The sequence below is a fragment of the Lepidochelys olivacea genome, assembly GCF_965140295.1.
Source record: "Lepidochelys olivacea isolate rLepOli2 genome assembly, chromosome: 7".
Taxonomy (NCBI): Eukaryota; Metazoa; Chordata; order Testudines; family Cheloniidae; genus Lepidochelys; species Lepidochelys olivacea.
Genome location: NC_140417.1, coordinates 107253154 through 107275754, shown reverse-complemented (window position 1 = coordinate 107275754; position 22601 = coordinate 107253154). Strand labels below are relative to the sequence as shown.

Here is a 22601-nt window from a genome sequence, read left to right as displayed (position 1 = left end):
CCTCCTATCCCTCATTATTCTGATCAAAACGTAGTGCATTGCAACACAGATGGCTCAATGCTATTCCACTTCAGCGGCAATAAAAGCAAATGCAAAGCACCTTTTGGGGTTACTTATATATAGTTGCTTTTGCTTCCATGTGTATGTGTACCCATAAGGGATGTCTTAGAATTCAGATAGACTGCACTTTGACAGGAAAAATAATGAAGCATATAAAGGAGGGGTCAGTTTGTGCTTAATGTCTTCCAGATGGCAGTGTGTAATATGAGATCAGATACTGTCCCTCCATCTGTCCAGTCAAGAAATTATATCTTTGTTTTTGCCCTTGAGGGCAGCTTTCGCCCCCACCCTCCTCCAGTGATAACATTGATCAGAGAGAGCACCACATGGTCTGGTCCATATAAGTGGGTTTTATTTACCAGATCCATAGAGTAGTGTCTTAACACTAAATAGGTAATGAGTTCACCAACTGTTCTGCCAAGCCATTTCCATTTCAGACATAAAACAGCCCTCCTTCCCCCGCCCAGTCCACATACTGCATGAGAAAACATGAGTAAACATGCTGCATGAGAAAATAGTTTGGCTGTATTTACTAATTCAAGGGCAAACCTTCCCCCCTTGCACTGTGAAAGTGCAAAAGGTCTTTGTAGCAACAGTGCCACTGTGCATAGGGAAGGAAAGAATTTGGAGAGGGCTGGGGAGGCCAGGGATATCCCCTGTATGGTACAGAGCCCAGAGAGACAGACCAAGGGATTTGATTCTATGAAGATCCTCTAGGCTTTTCTACCTACTAAAGAGAGCTTCTGCCCTAGCCATTAAATTGGTGTGGCAACTGCAGACCTGCATCACTGTTGCTTCACAGCTTGAGAAGGAAAGTTCCTTCTCCCATGGTGTTTCCCAGCACCCAGCTCAGTTGCTCAAGATGAGCAAGGGGAGAAGAATGGATACAAAATCCACAGTAAGTATTTAAAAATATTAAAAGGCAAGTGAAATTATGGAGCTCAGCTATGGGAGCTAGGAAATCGGTTGCTCTAAGCCAGCCTATGACTCGCTGTGAGGCCTCAGAAAAGATCAATTAATCTCTCTACCTCAGTCTTCTCATCTGCGAAATAGGGATGTTAGTCAGGGATGTTGTGTCAAATTGAGTTCCTAGTGTGGAAACTCACTCTGCATGGGAATCAGGCATCCGCGAGGGCATGAAATGTGAGTGACGTTCATCTGTGGTGGTGGTATTAAAATATACTAAGGGCAGCACTGTTATATAGGGAAGTGGGTGTGGCCTAACTGCATCATATGCCCGCACAGCAAAGGCCTCTTGGGGATTGTTCCTCACTGCAAGCTCTGCAGGAACAGGGGAATCTAGCAATAGAGACAGTCAGGAAGTTTTGTTCAAAATTAATTTTTTTTTTTACAAAAAACCCTGAGTTTGAAAAATGTTTGATTTCTGACGTGCTCGGCTCAGTAGGTTAATGATTGTGGAGGCAGGAGTTTAAAAAGCTCTGGGTGCTACAGTGGCCAGCTGGTGTCTCTGGTGATGTCTTAGCTAGGCATAGTGGGTATGCTGCCAATTTGCTTTGAGAATAAAACAGTTTTATACTGAATCCTGTTTCAGTAATGACTGTTGAGTTCTAACGTAGGCACTGCAAATTTGGGGATGTGAACTGGTGCAGATACTGCCTGAAAGTCAGAGTTGCACCATAGTCAATCTGGAAGGTTGAGGGAACCTGCTTTGCTTTAGATGCTGAAGGTATGTCTGTACTGCAGCTGGGAGTGAGCCATCCAGCCCCCGCGGGTAGGCAGACTCTCACTAGCTCCAGCTTCACTCAAGTTAGCTTGCTAAATACAGCAGGGTGAATGTTGCAGCACGAGTGGCCCCTCAGGCTAGCCACCGGAGTCCAGGACTGCCCGACTCCTGGGGTCCAAGCTCCCATGGCTCACCCGAGCCACTGCCCATGCCACAATGTCCACAGTGTTGTATTTAGCTTGGTAATTTGAGTGGAGGTAGCACAAGTCTGTATACCCAGGCTGGGAGGCTCGCCACAGCCGCAATGTAGCCATACCCTGAGTTCAGTCACCCTGACATCATTGCTGCATGAGTTGAACAGCTAGTAATGGCAGACAGGTCTCACTCTGCACACACCACATTCCCTCTGGCCCGAACCCAACTATGGGTGGTTCAACCAGTCACACAAGCAGTGAATTGCACACCCATGTTAGCAGCACTTCATCCCACGTCCACGCCCCGAGTGATTATTTTGTCTGTATCGAAATCACTCTGGCATCATTTACACAACCAATGAACTGAGCCCAATATAGTTACCAGCCCCAGATGGTCATTGTGGGAATTTAGCCATGTTTTATATAATATTTTGAAAACTGCAAAGTGCTCTCTAAATGTGAAGTGTTTGAAAATTGTTTTTATAATCATGGCTTATGTCATAGCCCATACAAAGTAAACCATCCCTATTATAAAATCAGTTTTGCCGGCTAGTTTAATTTTGAAACACATTAGAAATGACAGTAGACAAAATATGTTTCTATGGTAAAAGTTTCTCTTTTATGTGCAGATTTAAAGGAATGTTGGTGGGAGAGAATCAAAAAGTAAGTGTGTGTGTGTGTGTGAAAGAGAGAGAGAGAGTAGTGTTGTAAGCAGTTCACTGGTGTGCCTTTATTTCAGAATATTCTTGCAGTATTTTGGAGGGTATACATGTAATAAAAAACACCTCATAAATTGTATCTATATTTGGTGTGTTCCTGTCTTGACTAGCCTCCTTGTGCATTTGTTTCCTTTTGTGATGCTCTGTTTACACTCCTAACAGATGTTCGATGGTCACTTATTTTTGGCAGTTTATTTTTTGCTTTTAGTATTTTCCTCTAGTTTTGGTGCAACCCTATATAGTCATACCGACTGCTGTATATATTTGACATTATTACTATATAAGGACAAAGGCAATTTTTAGCTAAGGGGAAAATAGTAAATGAAAAAGGAAATAGCTTGTTTCTTTCAAAATGTGAAACTTACTCCCAGAAGAGATCAAAGTGACCGCAGATCTTGCCACTTTTAATACATATACACACATGCACGCATGACAGGAGACTAGAGAGTCCTGTAAGCCACAAAAGCATGCTCTGCTTACCTAAAGAGAATAGTGTGAAATGATCTGTGTTGTTGCCCATGGCTTTTTACCTGGTTTCTGTCACTTAATATCCTGGTTTGGTTTGATCTGTACCAATATTTGTTCTTACACTGGGTGTTTTCTTACAAGAACCATAATTACTTAAAAAAAAATCTTTTGGAGTTTAGTGTTTCTGCATTAGAATAATCATTTGCAGACAAAGGCAGAAACAGTGTAGTTACTAAATGGTTAAAATTATTAACAGGTGGCAGGGAGCCTGTTCTGGAGACACAGGATGGGTTAGGTTTCACAGTAGCAGCCGTGTTAGCCTGTATTCGCAAAAAGAAAAGGAGGACTTGTGGCACCTTAGAGACGAACAAATTTATTTGAGCATAAACTTTTGTGAGCTACAGCTCACTTCATCGGATGCATTCAGTGGACAGCACAGCATGGAGCAGAAAGGAAGTCTATGAGCAAAGAGGGCAGGGGATTTTTATTTATGTTACAACAGCATGTTCTGGCTGGTTGTATTGCTGTTCATTTTATAAAGCCTGACGCATTCTTTTTAATTTTTGCATTTGGTTAATGGTTTTGTTTTTATGACACTGCATTTGTCTGCCAAATCGTGGTCTTCTCTCTTGTTAACAGAACCTGCTGTGCGGGTTTTGCACATGCACTGCTCGTCCCTTCCTGAGTTTTATAAGTTGCAAAGTTGGGACATCTGTTGCCAGGTAGTGTTTCGTGGAAGTTGTTCTAGTTGAGGAGGAAGGCTGTCTCCCACATATCAGTAGAGCCCTGCAAATCTCTGGATATCTGCTTTATATCTGTGGGTGTCTGCATCCATAGATGCAGATCTCTGCAGATCATGTTTGTGGATCACAGATGGATGTGGATCCAAATTGTATATCAAGAGCCCTGCAAATCTGCAGATACACATTTTATATCCAGGGACGCAGATAGCCACGGACCTTGTTTGAGCATCAGATGCGGATACAAATTTTGTATCCACAGAGGGCTACCTATCAGCATTCCAGTCACCTTTGCATCCATTCCTTGTGGGTGCAAATGCATGTGTTGACTATGCAGTGGGTGAAAGCCTATTTCATAGAATCATAGAATAGAATATCAGGGTTGGAAGGGACCTCAGGAGGTCATCTAGTCCAACCCCCAGCTCAAAGCAGGACCAATCCCCAATTTTTGCCCCAGATCCCTAAATGGCCCCCTCAAGGATTGAACTCACAACCCTGGCTTTAGCAGGCCAATGCTCAAACCACTGAGCTATTCTTCCCCCCCCTTTCTGGAGGCATTACGTATTGGACCAAGTATTTGAAGATATCCTAATTGAAAACTTCATTCTTTCATGGTTTAAATGCCAGGCTACCTTCCTCCCCACCGTAGATTTAAAAAAAAGAGACCATTTTGAAAAATTTGGACGGCTGGACAAAGTTTGTCTCCATTATCGCAACACTTATATTCAAAGGTGTTCACTGTTGTACCACCACATTCCTGTTCTGATTGCTCGAAAATGGAATAAAGACAACCAGTGATGTTTTGTGTCTGGCATCATGCCTGTTTCTGCTGTTCTTAAAGGTCCTTTGTCCTTTTCACTGTCCTGTGGCTCATCATTTAAAACAAAAGACACCCTGACAAAACTGCAGCTGTAACTTATCACCAGTATTTTTCTTGATATAGTCAGGAGAGGGCCACTCCGTTACCAAAATGACTTTCGTGCCATCACCCTCATCCTTGAAACACCCCTGTTGGCTTTTTAAAAAATGTATTTTACCTATTCTGAAATTCATGAACTGAAATCTCATATGTATTCTAAACTCAGCACTGTGAGACTTAGCAATATGGTGGCAGTTGCTCGGTATTAAAACAATACCGCAGATCTCTAACCCTAATGTTTTTATAGTGAGAATTCATTTAGTTCTTCAGCATATTGAATGTTTCAAGAAAGAAAACTTTACTATTGTTTTTTAGGATTGGAAATGACAAACTGCTAAGCTCTCAACCTCTTGGGGGTGTTGTGGGGCTTAATTATGGTTTGCAAAGTGATTTGAGATCATTGCATAAAGACACTACACAGTGAACTGCCAAGTAGATAGATAGTAGCTATTAGCTATTTATTTATTCTGGGCTCTATATGTGGGAAAAGAAAACATGGCAGACTCGTAACAAATCAGTCTGACAGTAAGCTAGCGTCTCAAGGGTAATTTGCAAATGTTGTTGAAAACTTCTTGGCATTGATTACATTTTGCAGAGGTTGTTATTTATAATAATTGAATTGTTTTGCAGCACTTCCCAGCCTGGTAGCTGCAAAGAAGTTGAGAACCCTGTTACATATGTTCCTGAGGATGCATCCTTGGCTCCTACACCAGCTAATGATGTAGAATCGCTTGTTCAAGACAGTGAGGGATTGACAAAGGAAATAAAGAGGTATTGTGTAATGATGCGTTTTATCCAACTTCTGTCTTGGGTGTTCCCTGCTTCAGAATATATGCAATAATTTTGAAATGTTTGTCCAGATATGTGTGTCTGGCTGGTAGCTTTTGGAAAGAGGTACACAACTATCTTGTTTTGCTCCGATATGCACTATTCACAAAGGCCAGGAGAGGGAGCTTGGATTGCGTCAGTGGTGGTTGTTCTGATGTTGCACATCCTTTTAGATCTAGTGTTAGTGAATTGAGTTACTAAGCCAGATTTTGCATTTTGAAGTTGGATTCAAGAATTGCTTTTCTGATGAACTGTGTATGTTCAGTCCAGGACAGGATAGTGGCTGTGCTCGACATCATCTGGCATGAACTAGTAAGATATACCTGTCAGAGTCTGGGGTGCAATTCAGTTCAGTGAGAGGTTATGTCACCACTTGTCCTGTAGCCCTGAATGCCTTAAAATGCTCTGCTGCTGGTCCTCCCTGTCTGGATGCTCCCAGCCAGGATATAAGCATGCACTGAGTGACTTTGTGTTGAGCAACCTTGGTTCAGAAACTCAGACTCCAACTCAGCCTGCTTGTTACACCACAGTCACACTCCGGTCTACACCAGCCTTGGTTACTACTAGCCAAGTGACTCCCACCCCAGTGCTGATTTTCCCCAAAACTATCTACCCTGAATTGTTGAGCCCTCTCCTGGAACAGTCAGAGGAGAAATAAGATCCATTGCTCCTTTAAAGAGTGAAAAAAACGGCAACTTGTTGCTTTACCCGGAGTTACTTTAAATCACTTTAAATCAACCCAGTGCTGTGTCTGATTTGTGATTTAAAAAAAAAACCAAGTTTATTTATCCAAAAAGAGAGTGGTTTTAAGTGAGATCAAGTATAAGGGCTGAAGTCACTGATTTTAGTAAGCTCAGGATTTGACTACATGGTGAGCAGTGTATCAAGTATATAATTGGAATGGTCTCTCTTTCCAAACCCCATAATTCCAATTTTCCTTTTCATAAACCTAGAGAATCAGATTACGTTGAGGAGCTGGGTGATTAGGGTACCTCCATCTTGCCTCATCCCTGGTATCTGTACCAGTGTTATCAGTAGTTAAACACATATTGTAGAGGTCACAATTATATCAAGTTGTGATCAGGTCTGACCGATTTTCATAGAATTAATTTGAATTGTTGTAGCACATCATCTATCTGAAACCAACAGATCCTTGGAAGGACTTTGTTACTTTTACAGTATGTCCCTGCTCCCCCATTATTGGCTTTGAAAGGCTGTTTTCATAAAGCTTCCCTGGGAAGTGGTAAGACTACTTCATTGGAGTTACACACAGGACTTGACGTGGATGTTACAGAAGCAGGTTAGGTTCACTTGGTGCTGTAGTGAAAGCTAGTTTTCTGCTTTTCTCAGGCCTTAGAGGATGACTTGCTTCAACAGAATCAAGCTGTATCCTCTTCACATTGCATGCCTCCCTCATTTAGAATCACCAACAAAAATAATTCTAGAATCAAAGATTACTTTTCATTCCTCTCTGGCTTTGATTACAATGTCTAAAGCACTCAAAAAAGACACACACACACACCCCATGTGTGAGTTTGACCCTTTTAGAAGGTATGGATCATTCTGTTCAGTTTGACAAGTATACTGAGCAAATGAGATGGAAATTACAAAGTGGATATACAAATGTAAAACAGCAAGACCTTGGTGTTACTGACAGCTTGGCTACACTTACATTGTATAGTGCTCTAACTTGCTGGCTCAGAGGTGTGAAAAATCCCTGAGCTTTTGGGTCGTGTTTCTGGTCACTTGCTTACTGGGCTAACAAGAACAATGGGTGATGTGTGCAGAACGTACTCAGCCCCAGGTTGCAGGATGGTTGGTGTTGCTAAATAGATACCACTCCTGCAGATTATGGAGTAACACTGACAAATCTGACGGTGTGCCCTGTCTAGTATTTCACCAGAAAGATTGTAGCCAAATTGCAGTATCTAAACTGGCGTTTTTTGTGAGGACTGGGAAATAGTGAGGTCCTTAGGGTTAGGGGACAGATTTTGCAGGCATTCTATGCATGGAACTCTCATTGAAGTCAGGCAGGTGTACATGTGTGTATGTGAGATGGACCTATAGGATTGATCCTTGTCGGAGGATGTCTTGAGCCCTGTGTTGGAGGATGTGAAACAACCCCTACTGTAAAATAAAAATTGATTCCAGAGAGCAGGATTTTTGTGGCAGTTGTTCATAAAATGTAATATGTGGAATTTTAGATGGTTCTTCTTTGCAACTTGAAATTCAGCAGCATTTCCCCACCATTTTCTTCAGAGGTGGGCTATTTGGGGTATATATTAGAAGTATTTTTATAGTTGGAAAGAAGCCATATCAAGTGAGTGTTTGTGTAACTCCGATCTCAGTGTTAAACCCATTTATCAGTATACAGCCATGGACAAAAGGGTGAGCGGTAGCCCTCTGTTTCCTAGTTATTACTGTGTATTTTACAGATCCCTTCAGGCAGTATATGATATGTCTTTGCTTTTAACATACATTCAGCAGTGTGAAAATGAATCTGGCATTACACTAATTAATCCATCCACAAAGAATGGTCAAACAATATTAATTATCAGCCTTAACTCACAAAAAGCATGGCAATAAAGAAATAAGGTGGACACTCTGCATCTGGTTTACTCTGTTCTTAAGTGTTGCTGCACTTACTTTATGTGATGTGTATATGAACAATCCTTTAATGAGAAGTGTGAGTGAATTCCAGTTGGCCTCTGTGGAGTGGGATGCAGAAGTCTGCCAATCCAAAACTCAGTGTAGAATTGGGATCTGTGTAGGGTCACCTACTATTTGGAGATCCAGAAAATACCTGGGTTCTGTAATATGTTGGGTAGTAGGTATACCACTGTTCTCTGTCAGACGGAATCAGAAATAACTGATCCATATTCTCCTTTAGCTAGGTAGGGGGCTTGTGCTTTGGAGCAGGAGGGTTTAAGTTATATCCCCACTGGTGCTGTGAACTTGTAAGTGGCCATGCTGTGTAATATAGCAAGAATCTGGGAGGCCAAATTCCCAAGTTCCTGCATAGATTTTGCCCAAGTAAAATGTCCACTGACCCAAATCCTGAGTGTTTACTTAGCCTTTATGTAGGTAAACTTCCACCGGAGATTTGTTGTTTGTGGGGTGTTTTTTGATCAAATATGGATTTGGCCCATGAAGTGCTAGGTGGCCACAGATTGGTTACTCAAGAGCAATAGAATTATGGGTGATGTTTGAACCTTGGTGCAAAATTGTTCCCCTAGATCTGCATGGTGGAGTCTACCCTGTCATCCTGCCCTATCAGCATGCTCTTATCTGCCACTGAAATCAATAGCCTTACAAATAGAACAGACTGTGAGTCCTTGCTTGCACTGAGTAATTCACTCCCAGTGCAGCTACACCAGTAGTTGCAACAGTGGAAGATCTAGTGAAGGCAAGACTCAAGCATTTTGCCACCATTTCATTTAGCCTAGCGTAGTGCAGGCTTAGCTGACAAACATCTGAGTCTTTTCTGCATTTCAGATTCCGACAATGAAAAATTAAGGGCATCAATTTTGCCAGTGTCAATGCAGTTTTGGAATCTCAGCCTCTGTAAGAAAAACTTGTCATTTGTGCTAAATGTGCTTGATTTTTGTGAGCCTTTTTTCAGGTCCTTAAAGACACTTGAATATATAGAGAGAAACAAAATAAAAATGTATATTTTTCATTCTGTATTAGATGCATCGTCTAATTAAAATCACAGTCTGATTTTTTTTTTATGTACTGTAGTTACTACAACTAAGATTACAAGAAAATGATCTTTATTCCATTTTACCAATTTATTTGTTTTGGCGCATTTGTCAGTAATTTGTATACAGTCAGTTTCACTATTCCTCCTTTAAAGTGAATTATATCAATTCACATTATGAAGCCGGTACAATGCTAATAGACCCATGCATGTTAATAATTGCATTTATAATTAATGTTAAAGTAAATAAAATAATATAGTAAAAATTTTTAAAAATCTAAATTACATCATGTTGTAATGTCACAGCAAATGAATATATAATTTTCACATTTGTTGCACACTATTGTATGTGAGCAGTTACGTGTGGTTTTTCTGAAACTGGCACAACTGCATGCACATTGCAAACACTGCATGTGCAAATCAGGCAAACCAGTGAATACATATTTTTTCATGCTATATTCTAGAATTCTGGCCTAGTAAATCTACTGATGATGGGGACTGAAACTTATTAATAGTAATGTGATAGGGCTAAAGTTTGCAGAGACTGATAACACGGAAGCATTGCCCTTATTTAAATATATTATTCTTGACAAATAAATTTATCCATAAGGGGGGCATGTCTAATTACTATCTGCCCATGGGACTTACAATACTGTGTGAATAAATCAACAGCAAAAAATTGCTTCTGGTGTTATCCATCTGTCACGGTTCCTCCCCCACTCTGAACTCTAGGGTACAGATGTGGGGACCTGCATGAAAAACCTCCTAAGCTTATCTTTACCAGCTTAGGTCAAAACTTCCCCAAGGTAACAAATATTACCCCCGTTATCCTTGGAATGGCCGCTACCACCACCAAACTAATACTGGTTACTGGGGAAGAGCTGTTTGGACGCGTCCTTCCCCCCAAAATACTTCACAAAACCTTGCACCCCACTTCCTGGACAAGGTTTGGTAAAAAGCCTCACCAATTTGCATAGGTGACCACAGACCCAGACCCTTGGATCTTAAGAACAATGAACAATCCTCCCAACACTTGCACCCCCCCTTTCCTGGGAAATGTTGGATAAAAAGCCTCACCAATTTGCATAGGTGACCACAAACCCAAACCCTTGGATCTGAGAACAATGAAAAAGCATTCAGTGTTTTACAAGAAGACTTTTAATAAAAAATAGAAGTAAATAGAAATAAAGAAATCCCCCCTGTAAAATCAGGATGGTATATATCTTACAGGGTAATTAGATTAAAAAAACATAGAGAACCCCTCTAGGCAAAACCTTAAGTTACAAAAAAGATACACAGACAGAAATAGTTATTCTATTCAGCACAATTCTTTTCTCAGCCATTTAAAGAAATCATAATCTAACACATACCTAGCTAGATTACTTACTAAAAGTTCTAAGACTCCATTCCTGTTCTGTCCCCGGCCAAGACGACTACAGACAGACACCCAAACCCTTTGTTTCTCTCCCTCCTCCCAGCTTTTGAAAGTATCTTGTCTCCTCATTGGTCATTTTGGTCAGGTGCCAGCGAGGTTACCTTTAGCTTCTTAACCCTTTACAGGTGAGAGGAGCTTTCCCCTGGCCAGGAGGGATTTCAAAGGGGTTTACCCTTCCCTTTATATTTATGACACCATCTTTAAAGTGTACCTTAGCTGGAACAGATTGTATTGCTGAACCCAGAAAGAGGTCTTAGTTATCTCTTCTTTAGAAGATTAGTTTTAGTATTGTTGTTATATTCCCAGAGACACATTTTGATTTTGGCTATGCTGGTGTAAATCCAGAGAAACTTGTGTGATTTCAAAGGAGCTTCTCTAGATGTTTGCCTGTGGACCTAATCCCCTGACTTGTATAAGAATTTAACTATTTCACTCAGATTTAAATGTAAGGAATGGATTTTTACAGCACTTTTAGAAAGGATTGAAATGAGCTGCTCAGAAATTGTATTTTCTTGCCAAAAATGTTGACAAAAATGAACCATAAGAACAAAATGTAATGATTTCATCATCACTTACCGTTGAAGATTTGGAGTTTTCACCCAAAAGCTGAAAATGGAAAAATGTTCAGCCCCAAACTGCCAAATCCCAAGATGTTTCAGTTATCAGACATATTTCAGCTTTAGTTTCCCATGAAAAATAATTTTTATTTTATTTTTTTTAAGGAAGCAAAGACTTCCCCCACAAGTTTTGTTTTTGTCAGAAGCCAGTTTTTTGTAGAGGGGGAAAAAAAAAGTTGTTTCCGTCCTTCATAGTTCTTCCCCTTTCCCCAGTCATGACAGTGAGTCAGACCAATCAAAATACCATATTGGTCTGCTCCCCTCATCCTGCTTCATAGTTTACTTCTTCATTTAGAGTAGGGCTTCTTCAGAATCCCACTCCTTTACACTCCTGAAAGGACCCAGTTGGGGAAGGCTCCCTGAGGAGAAAACCACTGCTACTCTCCACAGTGCTCTTGGCTCTATCTGGTGGAACCTTTGACCTAGAGATGTGCAAGATGCTTGGAAAGAAACCTGAACTCAGATATGGTTCACTTTAAAGACTCACTGTCGTAGAGGCTGGGAACTAGGAGCACTGGGGGTGCTGCCACACTCCCTGGCTTGAAGTGGTCACCATCTTATAAACTAAGGGTTTACAGTTTGGTTCAATGGCTCTCAGCACCCCCACTACACAAATTGTTCCAGCACCTCTGCTCACAGTTGGTGACATACAGTAGCATGATTTAAAAGAAATTCCAGCTGAATTGCATGCTCATTGCAACACTAACTTGTACTTGGCACTCTCTATCCCAGTTGGAGAGGAAGGCAAAGGAGCAGGTGGAGAGCCAATGACCGCATACATCTTCAGGATTCCCCCATATGCCCACATGATTGGGAAGTCATATCCCTTGTTCCTTTGGTAAAACTACATTCTAGGATTCTGCACAGTGAATTGGTAAGTTCCCATCCTGAGGTGTTCCCTGTAGGAGGGGATGATCAGGCCCATGGTGTTTTACCACCCTGGTGATTTACTTAATTCCTCCCTAAAATATCCCTTTGCATTAAATCCTTCAACATGTGCAGCTATCATTTGATCAGTCATAATTAATTGCTAGCTCATCTAAAAGACACTCGTTAGAGCTGGAGTCCCAGAAGTCGTCATTTGCATGCCTTTTTATTAGCTTTACAGTGGGTTCCAGACACAGAATGTTTCAAAGACTATATTGGTATGCTAATTCTTTCATAATTTTTAATGCTACTGATCTCACATTCAATTTAGATTCAGCAGAGCCCTTACCAACTGAACTTGGCAAACAGTGATCAATTGGTGCATTTTTAGAAATGTATTTTAATCGGTCAGACTTCCTTTTCTTGTGAGTTGCAATAGCCATTCTCATTGTATCCTTTTTATGTACTTAAATATTTTTTCTTTGAATTGACCAGGGGAAAATATGTTGAACATGTTAATCCTATTAAATTAAAAATCCTGATATACTCTATTTTTAATGAATTAAATGAGTACCAATACAAATGATCTGACTATGCATATTGCATTAATCTAGAGGAATGGTACGCAGCATAATTATAAATACTTTGTCACATATCTTTAAGTTAACTGGTAATTTTGACAATTCATATGACCATCCTATGTCATTGGGTGTTTGCATTAGTCATGCCTAGACACCCCAAATAGGATTAGGGCCCCATTGTGCTGTACAACCACACATGAAGAGTTCACAATCTAAGGGTATGTCTTCACTACCGCCGGATCAGAGGGTAGTGATCGATCTATCGGGGATTGATTTATCGTGTCTCATCTAGACGCGATAAATCGATCCCTGAATCGACGCCTGTACTCCACCTCGACAGGAGGAGGAAACGGAGTCAACGGGGGAGCTGCCACAGTCGACTCGCCGCCGTGAGGACGGCCAGGTAAGTCGAACTAAGATACTTCGACTTCAGCTACGCAAATGGCGTACGTATCTTACGTATCTTAGTTTGAACCCCCGCCCCAGTGGAGCCCAGGCTTAAGATTCCAACCCTGCAATTTTACCATGCTGGTGGACCCTTTCCCATTCTGTAGTTTGGATTTAAATTGGAAATGGTTATATCCCCAACTGCTTTAGAGCAACCAACCTTTGGTTAATAACCAAATCAGCTGGCCCATTGTTCCAGAGACACTTTACTCTCTTTTCATTGCAGCATAATCAGATCAAATTCACCACTGGCATAACATGTGATGCTCCACTGACTTCATTTGGGGTTGCTCCTGCTTGTACAGGGTCCCATAATTTTCACACAACAAGGAATTCAAACAAAATATTCTGCTTTACAAAATGTGGCAGAGTTTATAATGTTTACATCATTATTCCCAGAGTACTAATACAGATAGATGTCAGCTGTATATTAGTGTTAGTATTCTGATGTCATTTCAAGCCTCAAGTTACTTGTGCTTCTGTGATACCAATCAAAGATCTGAATTTGTAATTTCCTGTTTCATCTAGTAACATTTGTTATCCTCATTAACTATAATCTGCAGCCTATTTGATCTTTTGTACAATGTTTCTGCAAAGATGTGGGAGTTCTTTCATTTTGGTTTAAACTGTTCAATCCTACTGGCTGGTCCACACCACCCACTGTGGGGAGCATAATCTAAAACAGTACTATTTTCCCTTTTTTCCCCGAGTGGTTAGCCAATATTTGGAGCCTTGCGGGGTTGTTTCTGTTATAAGATGAAAGATGATACAAGTCAGGTATTTCTTTGTTGCAGTCCTGTTTATTTACAAAGTCCTGTTTCCCTGAACACAGTAGGAACAAACAGGAGGCAATTTCCTTATTCAGAAATCCAAGTTCACCTTTCCAGTGAGTACTGTGCCCCCAAAAAGTTGTCTTTCAGCTTTCTCTCAGGACCACATCCTCCACTGCTTCTCTTGCTTTCTGATGACTTTCTGCCTTTCTCACACACAGACACAAACACAGCTGCAATCAATCAATTAATCAATCCCTTAGTTCCTGTATTTGCAGTCATCCCAGAGAATCAGTCCCTTTGGCCACATGGTTTAATTTTTGATCAGCCTTGCAATGTGGCTCATTGCCTTGGGCAGAGGCTCACTCTTGTTTCAGCTGTCACTACACAAAGGGACATTCAGTTCTTTTTATTTAGCCTGAATGAAAGGTGGTTAATACACCCATTAACTTTAACCTGGTCTGTGTTTGACCTATAGATCACAGATCAAAGACATGCTTGATGGCTTTCATTAGACACTTCTTATATGACACCAAGTCTTTTGAACATAGGTGCCACAATTTTGATGACATCTGATTAATGTCTTACCAGTGCTAGAAAACCAGATGGAACAAAAACTGTTAGAATTTTTAAGGTAAGCTTTTCTATATCTGGGATGTTAGAAAAGTGAATTTTCCTGTGCCAAGCTGTCTGGAGTGGCTCAAGAGGGTGAGTACCAACCTCCAGGCAGACTGTTAAGAAGCAGGACACAAACCCCAAGCTGGTTGTGAATATTACACTTAAATTTCACCAAGCAAGTATCAAGTATGAACCCTCCAAGCACTGCAACAGCCTTAACATGGAGTCACAGACATTGCCCTTGGGTACTCCATTCTATCTTGCCACCTAGGCACACTTTCCTTTGAGATAGATGATCCCTTATACCAAAAATCACAACAACATTCAGGTTACTACCAGTTCCAAAGGACCAGTCACCACCAGTCAGTTGCACTTTAGATCTTACACCAAAGATAATGCTTCTAACCAGTCCAATAATAAAGGTATTATTTATTAATTAAAAGAAGGAAGTGAGAGTTATTTACAAGCTTAAAGCAGGCAAACCTATACACACCAATGACTTAGTCTTAGGTTCCAAAAGGTAATAGAAGCTGCTATAATGGCAAGCTTTATATGTTCTCTCGAGTTAACCCAAGCTAAGCAGCTGGGGATTTCTTGCTTTTGCTTAGAAAGTCCAAGCAGCATAGTGATGCAACTTCTTCTGGTCCTGGATTTTTATTCCCTTCCACCAATGTTTATTCCCTTCCACCAAAGCTGATGATGCATCCCCGTGTACGTCTCCTCTCCACAGGTGTGGAGGGAGCAGTCAACAAAATCTTTTGTCCTCTGACATTCCACATGGTTTGCCTGGTGATGGGCCTTTCTTTTTTGGGCAGGATAACACGTCCTGGGGTAAACTAGTATTTCACACTTGGTAATGCTTCTCTTCTGACTGGTTTCAGAGCAAACACTTAATTATTGTCTTATAACATGAGCTACAGTGAGATTAATGCATGTAGCAACATACATGCATTTCATAAAGTATAAACACTAAACACATTTTCATAAACCGAATACCTGTTTTAACAACACTAACACACAGGTGAGCCAGACTGGTTTCCTGCTATGCATTTGTCAGTGTTCAGTTGAGGCACAGGGGCCTTGGCATGAATTGGAACCAGGTCTGCCAGTGTCACAGTATTGCTTTAATCCACAGTGCAGACTCTAAAGTGAGAACAGATGGACTTTGCTTGCTTTTCGTTAACCTTTTTGCTTGACTAATTTCCAGGCTGTCTCCTTTCTATGGTGGTTTGCCACAGCTGTCTAGGACTCAGCATTATATTAGAAACACTTTCTCTAAACTTTCTCTTTGTGCTCCCCATCTATTCATGGGACATGAAACAAATCTTTGCCTCTCTATTTAATTTTCTTAAATGAATGTCAAATGCACATATGAAAATTCCCATTTGTTTGCGATATCTCCTTTATAGGCATGGCTGGTAATTAGGAATTAGTGGAGCTAAATCCTACTAATAACATCCCTATTTAAAAAAAAACTGGCCCAAATATTCTGCACTGATGTAAATCCTTCCTACTCAAGGAATTAGTTCCGATTTACACTGGTGTAACAACAGAGTTTTGGACCTCTGGGTAAAGTAGGATCAAACTGGGGCTGATGCTGTTCTAGCAGGACTGGAGAGGAGCACTGTTAGTGGGTGGCATCTGGCCCAGGTTAACATAGTTCTACTGAAGCCTTCCTTCACATGGTAACAGCAAGCAAGCATGGAAGGGACTATGACGGGCCAGTTTTTCTCCCTACAAAAGCTGAGCATGGGATCTTTCTGGCGTTATCTGCAGGAATGCACGAAAGTAATTGGGAGGGTTCAAGCTTGGCTCCGCTACCCATCACTGCTGCTCAACCCTTTGTTTAGCACAGAAGGAGGAAACAGACCAGGGGGCACATGGGTCTATGTTTGGGGCTCCTACACGGAGCAAGCTGTGGAGGTGGTTCTTTGTAGGTGGCTGAAGGAAGCTGGATGGGGAGAGTCTGTAAGAGCAGAGGGAAGGGTAACAGTATTTTGACCACTTCTTTGGGGCCCTAGCTGTCACGGAGTGTTGACATAGCTCCTAAAATGCTATATTTCCTGAGATGTAAATACTAAGTGCTGACCATTTCTCAGGGGTATGGCTAGCCTTCCCTGTCACTGGTTTGCCCTGTAACTCTGTTTAAACGGTGCATAATTGGGATTTTATCTACTGTAGTCCTGTTAGACCCTCACTAGTGGTGTTGACACAGTTCCTTTCCCAGTATGCCATCCAATTGTTAGAATTCAGCACTGATACCATACAAATGCACTTCGCATACTTGGATTCAGTATAAAAACAGTCTGTCCTCTGTTTATTGGCACATTTTCTTAAGACAAACAGCAGCATTCCAAAGCCTCAACATTAGGAATAAATGTTTGTCATTGGAATGTTCGCCATTCTCAGCCTTGTCCAGAGTTGCTTCTTGAAGACAAAATATTCAAATTGGGTGCCTGAAGCTAGGCACCTAAATCAATGTGCATAGGCACCTTAATCAGTGTCCCACGTGCTGGGCACCCAGTCACTTTGATCAGGTTTGTGGGTCCAACCACTGCTGAATCAGGTCACACATGTAGGTGCCTAAATATGGATTTAAGTGATTAACAACAGACACACAGGTTTGAAAATTTCGATTTTTGTCACTAATTTAGGGCCAAAATGTATCTGCTTAAAGACAGGTTGCTTAACAAGCATAGATTTTGGGGCAGGTTTGTATGTACTACATGGACAAACAATCAGTTGAAAGCACAACTTGCACTTGTCAGAGGGGACGCTAGGCTTTTTAAAAATTTGTCTTCCCACATATTGTACTCACTGGCTTACGTGAACCTCTATTAATTTGGCTCCTGAAGGTTTAATCAAATTAATCTTTAATCAAATTGAAAAATAATAGAATGTCTACCCTTCATTTTGATCAGTTTTCTTTGCTTTCGCCAGGGGTTATTGGTAGCGCCGTCATTGGCAGGTTGATACCGTAAATGTTCTTCCCCAGTGTTGGTATCCCAACATTTTTCCTTTGTGACAACACAGTTGAGTTCCCGGGAATGGAAGATGGGGTGGAAGAGCAAGGAAAGCTACCTTTTGGAAGTTAGAAAGTGTATGGATAAAGTGGGAACTGGCAAAAGCCAAACAGAGATGGCTGAAAAGGATATCCCTCAAAGGATATTAAAACCAATAGTAAAAGGTTCAATAGCTATATAAATAAAAAGAAAACAAGGAAAGAAGTGGCCCCGCTATACAATGAGGTTGGGGTGGAGATTAAAGATAATCTAGGCATGGCCCAACACCTAAACAAATACTTTGCCTCATTTTGTAATAAAGGTAATGAAAAGCTAATGGGGTAGTGGCAGGGTCGCTAATGGGAATGAGGATATGGAAGTAGAAATGACCACATCTGAGGTGAAAGTCAAACTCAAACAGCTTAATGGGACTAAACTGCGGGACCTGGATCATCTCCATCCAAGAATATTAAAGGAACTGGCACATGAAATTGCAAGCCCAATAGCAAGGATTTTAATGAATCTGTATACTCCGGGGCTGTACCCTATGACAGGAGAATTGCTAATATAGTTCCTATTTTTAAGAAAAGGAAAAAATGTGTTCCAAGAAACTACGAGCCTGTTAGTTGTGTCTTCAATTGTATGGAAGGTCTTAGAGCAAACTTTAAAAAAAGAAAGTAGTTAAGGACATAGAGGTTAACAGTAATTGGGATAAAATACAACATGGTTTTGCAAAAGGTGGACCATGCCAGAACAACCTGATCCCCTTCTTGGAGAAGATAATTGATTTTTTACACAAAGGAAATGCAGTAGATCTAATTTATGTGGATTTCAGTACGGCATTTGGTACAGTTCCACATGGGAAATTATTAATTAAATTGGAGAAGATGTGGATTAGTGAGAGAACTGAAAGGTGGATAAGAAATTGGCTAAAGGGGAGACTGCAACAGGTCAGGCTGGAGGGAGGTTACTAGTGGAGTTCCTCAGGGATCATTCCTGGGGCCAAACTTATTTAACATTTTTGTTAATGATGTTAGCACAAAAAGTGGGAGTGTGCTAATCAAATTTGTGGATGACACAAAGTTGGAAGGAATTGCCAATGCGGATAAGGACCAGAATATCATACAAGAAGATCAGGAGGACCTTGAAAACTGGAGTACTAGAAATAGGATGAAATTTAATAGTGTGAAGTGCAGGGTCATGTACTTAGGGACTAACAACAAGAATTTTTGCTATTAGCTTGGAACTTATCAGTTGGAAGTGACAGAGAAAGACCTGGGTGTATTGCTTGATCACAGGATGACTATGAGCTGCCAATGTGATGTGGTTGTAAAAAAGCTAATACAGTCCTAGGATGCATCAGGCAAGTTATTTCCAGTAAAGATAGGGAAGTGTTAGTACGGTTACACAAGGCATTGGCGAGAACTCATCTGGAATATTGTGTGCAAGTCTGGTCTCTCATGAATAAGAAAGATGAATTAAAACTGGAACAGGTGCAGAGAAGGGCTACTAGGATTATCAGAATAATGCAAAACTTACTTTATGAGAGGAGACTCAAAGACCTTGGCTTGTTTAGCCTAGCCAAAAGAAGGCTGAGGGGCGATATGATTGCTCTTTATAAATACATCAGAGCGATAAATACCAGGAAGGGAGGGGAGTTATATAAGTTAAGTGCCAATGTGGACACAATAACAAATGGATATAAATGGCCATCAACAAGTTTAGGCTTGAAATTAGACGAAGGTTTCTAACCATCAGAGGAGTGAAGTTCTGGAACAGCCTTCCAAGGGAGCAGTGGGGGGCAAAAAACCTAACTGGCTTCAAGACTGAGCTTGATTAGTTTATAGAGGCAATTGTATGATGCGACTGCCTACAATGACATATAGCTGACTTGTGACTGCTACGGCTGGTGATGGGACACCAGATGGGGAGAGCTACTGCAAAGAATTCTTTCCCAGATGCCTGTCCGGTGCATCTTGCCCACATGCTCAGGATCCAACTGATTGCCATATTTGGGATTGGGAAGGAATTTTCCAGAGTCAGATTGGCAGAGACCCTGGGGTTTTTTCGCCTTCCTCTGCAGCATGGGGCACAGTTACTTGCAGGTTTAAACTAGTGTATATGGCGGATTCTTCGTAACCAAAGTCTTTAAATCATGATTTGAGGACCTCAGTAACTCAGCCAGAGGCTAGGGGTCTGTTGCAGGAGTTGATGGCCGAGGTTCTGTGGCCTGCAATGTGCAGGAGGTCAGACTAGATGGTCATGATGGTCCCTTGTAACTTTAGAGTCTTTGAATGACTTTGAACTACGGTGCCACTATGTGCCTGGAAACCATCACTTCTGTGTGACCATGTTTTATAAAGGACATCATGAGGCATGTCTGTGTATCTGAGGTTACAGTCAAGTTCTTGCAAAATCAGTTGTGGTCTCAGTCTAGTCCCTGTATCATTAAAACCCAGTGTGACGCCCTGGCATCCCCTTATTCACCACTGTCCTATAATTAGGATATGTTTTGCACAAAGTATGCCTTGTGAGGTATCACTCTAAAAGTCTTGATCTGCTAGACATTAATATCTATCGTATGTGAAGTTTGGCTATGTTTGTGTTACTGAAACATGTTGTGAGGTAGAAAACACCCACAAGCAGCCTTTCAGGTACAACAGTAAAAAGACTTAACAATGTTAATGGCTCATTGAGGAAATGCACCCAAGCACAAGGATTACCCCAGGAACTGTGTACAATAGAAACCTCTCAGAGATAGCACTACACAATGGGAACTGTTTGACCCAGGTCACAGCAAAAAAGCTTTCCAGCAACTTGGAAAAAGATATAAAAGGGGGAAATGACATCATGATGGTACCTTATTCTCCCTAAAAAACTTGGAAACTCCTGAGGAACACAGACTGAACTGGGGGAAGTGATGGTCCCAGGCTGAAGGGATTTCTAGCCTGTGTATGAAAACTTGGGAAACCCAAGCTGCAAAGCAAAGGCAGCGTGTGCCTTAAGAATCTGCCAGCCTGTTTATCACTGAGGGTGAGAATTTGCTAATTCATATCCTACTTATCTAGTATGTTGTTAAGCTCAGTTTGCGGTTTTGTGTATTTACCAGGTAATGTGATCTGTTTGCTATTCCTTATAATCACTTAACATCTATCCTTTTGCAGTTAATAAACTTATTTTGTGTTTTAATCCAAACCAGTGTGCATTTGACTAAGATGCCTGGGGAAAATCTCAGCTACCACAAGTGTGCATGGTCCTCTTCACATTGAGGGAGAGGCGGACTGGGTATTAAACCCACATACTGGCCAGATTTGACCAGGGCAGGATGGTACTGCTCTGGGGTCCTAGCCTGGGAGGCTGGTAGTTAGAGAGCCTCCATGTAACTGCAACTGGGTACTGTGTCCCCTACCTGTGTGAATGCTGGTGAAAGTGCAAGCTTGGAGGGCTTTGCAGCTTGTCACAGCAACACAGTGTGAGAGGGAGCCCAGGCTGGTGGGTTAGAGGGCTCAGTGGAACCCCAATTCCAGGTGGCACCCCAGTGGCACCCCATCACACCCAGCACTAATTGTCTTTTCTGTTGGCAGTACCTGCAGATGGGCTGAGGCCAGTGAGTAAATAGGCAGGAAGGCTGAGTTCCTCATTCTCCCATGGACGTGTTCCTGGTAGATCATTGGGGAGGCTATATGGACAAACCTTGCATTGCTGCTGCTTGTAGTGTACCTATTTTGTGGACACAGACTTCCATTTCCAGGTGTATCAATCTTTCACGAGTATAGTGTTCACCTTCCAAAGAAGGAAAAAAGCTTATATATTTTTTTCTGATTTTAGTTATCACCACTGGATCTTGTCATGATTTCATCTATTAGATGAAAGGTCAGATAAATTCTCCTTGCACAAGTGCCTAAAAGACCACGATGAAATCACCTTTTAACCTTCTCTTTGATAACATACAGCTTGTGCTTCTTAACTCACATTGCAAAGCTTGTGTTCTGGACTTGACATCTGTTCTTATAGCTATTCTCTAAACGCTCTCCAGTTTTTCAGCTTCCTTTTTACAGTATGGACTTCAGAACTGGCCACAGCATTCCAGTGGTGCACTCATCTCCCTACTTTTACTCTATATTCCTGTTTTTACGGCTGTATCCAAATTGGTTAGAAAAAAATTATTTCTTGGAGCTAAGGGAAAAATCCCATACTGCCTATAAGTAGGAACAGTGTTGGGGAAGGGGAACTGTCTTCATGGTGGTCTCATAGCCATGGTGTTGGTGCAGACAGAGTGGCTTGGGGCAGGTTGTGTTCTGCAATGCACCTTACTGCTGCTCCTGAAAGAAGCAGAGTGCAACCCCACTAAAGTTTTGTGCCAAGCATAGCATATATGCAGATAGGTCAGAGTATGGCATTCATCAAAGTTTGCAGCTCCTGAGCCTCTGTGATGAGTGTGTTAGCCAGCTCTCATGGGTGCTAATGGGGAATTTTGTCCTGCTGTTATGTAGGCGTGTTTGGGGTGGGATAAATATTCTGTTCTCTTGACCCTGCAATCACTTCCTGCCCTGGGTTGCATAGTGCAGTATTTGACCCCACACATTTTTTTAATTCTGTTGTGCTTTTGTAACATTTGAAAAACTTAAACATAGCAAGATACTATATGATGATGATGATGCACCTGAAACTTGATATAACCAGAAAACATGTCTCAAATGCCCATTTCACTAGTTTTCTGTTGTTCATTAGCAAGTACTGTTAGTGTTACTCTTAATAGAACACATACTTCTCTTATCCCTTTTGCTTCACAGAGCATAACTGATAACCCTGTTGCTTTTTTTCCCAGTTGGATTTTTCTAAAAGTAAGTACGATAAACTCTTGTCTGCCTTCCTCTCATCTATAAAAAATAAACACAGTGGGAAGTTCGTATGACACTGAAATAAGCGTTAACCAGTAACTCAGTATTAAA

General features: G+C 41.3%; 1 protein-coding gene across 1 annotated transcript in view; it reads left to right on the top strand.

Moving 5' to 3' along the window:
• The window catches only part of TACC2 (transforming acidic coiled-coil containing protein 2), a 182828-nt gene that overhangs the window by 71046 nt on the left and 89181 nt on the right, over window positions 1-22601 (top strand). The window contains exon 7 of the mRNA XM_084634856.1: window positions 5415-5555. Coding sequence (XP_084490982.1) covers window positions 5415-5555 — 141 coding nt within the window. The remainder of the gene's footprint in view (window positions 1-5414; window positions 5556-22601) is intronic.